At 49.7% G+C, this 2,597-nt stretch overlaps 1 protein-coding gene across 1 annotated transcript in view; it reads left to right on the plus strand.

The window, feature by feature from the left end:
• LOC101768584 (probable alpha,alpha-trehalose-phosphate synthase [UDP-forming] 11) overlaps positions 1-1,780 on the plus strand; it is a 4,344-nt gene extending 2,564 nt beyond the window's left edge. Inside the window, exons 2-3 of the mRNA XM_004954125.4 lie at positions 429-702; positions 1,136-1,780. Of these exons, the coding sequence (XP_004954182.1) occupies positions 429-702; positions 1,136-1,462 (601 nt within the window). The 3' untranslated portion in view covers positions 1,463-1,780. The remainder of the gene's footprint in view (positions 1-428; positions 703-1,135) is intronic.
• Positions 1,781-2,597: the final 817 nt, after the last annotated feature.

The following is a 2,597-nucleotide window of genomic DNA, read 5'->3' on the forward strand; positions in this document are numbered from 1 at the left end:
GCAGTAATAGATTCGTCTCGCGATTTAGCCTATGGGTTCTGCTATTGGTTTTTTAATTAGCTCATATTTAGTCCTCCTAATTAGCATCTGAACGTGTGATGTGACAGGGCTAAAGTTTAGCCCCTGACATCCAAACGCCCCCTAAGCAATGGTACAACGAGATACCGTACATTTAATTAAAGAAAACATTTTACTCTCCAACATGTCTAGATGCTGGCGTGCCTATGTCTAGTCTAAAATCATAATTGCTACTTCGGTTCCAGAACAATCCTAGGAGCATTACTACTTGCAGTATGTTCCATCCACTATTTTACTTTTGGTTGCAAGGAACATTCCTAATGAGCCTGTTCAGCTCACTTTTGGTTGCAAGGAGCATTTCTAATGAGTTGGCCAATAAGCGATGGCTCATCTGACATTTGTGACTGCAGGTGGAGCAGGGACGCGCCATGGGAGACCTCAGTGTTGGCCGCGGACTTCGATTGGAAGAAGACGGCCGAGCCGGTGATGCAGCTGTACACCGGGGCAACAGATGGCTCCTACATCGAGCACAAGGAGAGCGCCATAGTCTGGCACCACCACGAGGCGGATCCGGACTTTGGTTCCTGCCAAGCAAAGGAACTGCTCGACCATCTCGAAAACGTGCTCGCCAACGAACCCGTGGTGGTGAAGAGGGGCCAGCACATCGTCGAGGTTAACCCCCAGGTACGCCAAACGCGTGCATGTTTTCCCCATGCTTTCAGTATTATTATTCTACTGTTCGTTGGTTGTTTAGTTCAATTTGAGGACGTGTATGAAACATGGCGATCAACCACACGTAGCTTTCAAACTAAAGGCACCGGATAAGGATTGATCCAATCCAATCCAGTCCTCATCCACTACATGCCTGGGACAATCTGCATTTTCTCCACAAATAGGATTATGAATCAGCATGGACCACGCCGGGGCTCTTGTGGACTGGGGAAATCCGCGAGAACAGGGGCCTTCTGGTCTTTTTAATTGTGCCCCTCCGAAAGCAACCTGTCACGCTGCTGAACCATCCATTTGTCTCGTTGCCGGCAACCACTACGAAATTTCTGGATTTGCAGAGGAGCGATAACATTAACGTGGGCAAAAAAATATCTGTGGTGTCATGCAGGGCATCAGCAAAGGCGTGGTTGTGGAGAGCCTCCTGTCGTCAATGGTCAAGACGGGGAAGCCGCCGGACTTCGTGCTGTGCATCGGCGACGACCGGTCGGACGAGGACATGTTCGAGAGCATCGTGTGCCCGTCCAACGCCAGCGTGAAGCTCCCGGCCACCAGCGAGGTGTTCGCCTGCACGGTGGGCAAGAAGCCGAGCATGGCCAAGTACTACCTGGACGACACCGTGGACGTGATCAAGATGCTGGAAGGCCTGGCCAACGCGCCGTCGCAGCGGCCCCGGCCGGCGGTGCAGCTCCGTGTCTCGTTCGAAGGTTCTCTGTGAGGAAGGGAGAAGGAATTCATTGCACAGTAGTAGTACACATCGAGGAAGAATAACCAATGATATGATGGAGAAGAAGATTCAGACGTGTGGTTTAGGATTAGCTGCAGTTACAGGATCAACAGGTTTTCTTTTTGTTTCTTCTTTTAATTATTCTTTTACATCTCTATCCCCTCTTCGTTCGTGCCTGTATATGCCCCGTATGATAATATGCAAGAATGTCCCGACCACCTTGTATATGAATGTAGTTGACGATGACGATGAATGAAATCAGAAAAGGGAAAAAAATGATTCTTTCATTTTGCTTGCCCTGTTGCTTCCCTTGATCTCCAATTGGCAGTCCCATTCACCCGCTCTTTTCACCTTTGCTGCATTATACAAGCTCAGCCCGGTATGGATCCTTGCCGGATAGCACCAGCCTGAGCCTGATCTGGTGCTCCTTATCCGCCCCACCCAGCCAGCTGCGACGCTTGACGGCAACAGGAGTCACCGAGTGAGCCTGATCTGCCATGTCCTGCTCATTGCTAGCTGTGAAAACGAAGATTGCCAGAGATCTAGGTGAGGCGACAGGAGCCCTAATTATTATCGCCAACTTGCAGTTCGTATCACAAGGACACATTTTTCTATCGATGGAGTCCTGCACGCCTGAAGCAGACGTTTCCTAGGATTAGGAAAGGTTTCGGTGGTAAGATAGGGTTTTAGTCTGTAGCTGCCATGATTGCAGCCCTCTTCTTTCCATCTCGGACAGCAGCATCCTCGTCCTCCTGTTTGTGTAGCAGTAGGTTATAGACGAGCGGGTGATCCATCATTTCATTTCACCTCGCCGGCAAGGGACTTTAGGCGCAATGATTCAGATGTCCGGCTCAACAGCCACAACCTGTCGGTAACCGTACTTTTACATCCGGGACCTGACCCAGGTGAACAGCCGAACAGGAGACCTGGTGTACTTGCATATCGGATGGGCAAAAAGAAGCAGCCTGGAACTTAACCAGACTTCAGAGAAAAGAAAATGGCACGACCTGTTGTGAGCTGTGTCTATCATCTGGAAATTTCTCAGCATCCGAAGATGTAGTGAAGTTTTCAACAGCCTGACCTTGCCTTGCAGTTAGCCTGACAAGGCTATTTTGACCCGGTTATT

This window comes from Setaria italica, chromosome I, assembly GCF_000263155.2.
Source record: "Setaria italica strain Yugu1 chromosome I, Setaria_italica_v2.0, whole genome shotgun sequence".
Classification (NCBI taxonomy): Eukaryota; Viridiplantae; Streptophyta; class Magnoliopsida; order Poales; family Poaceae; genus Setaria; species Setaria italica.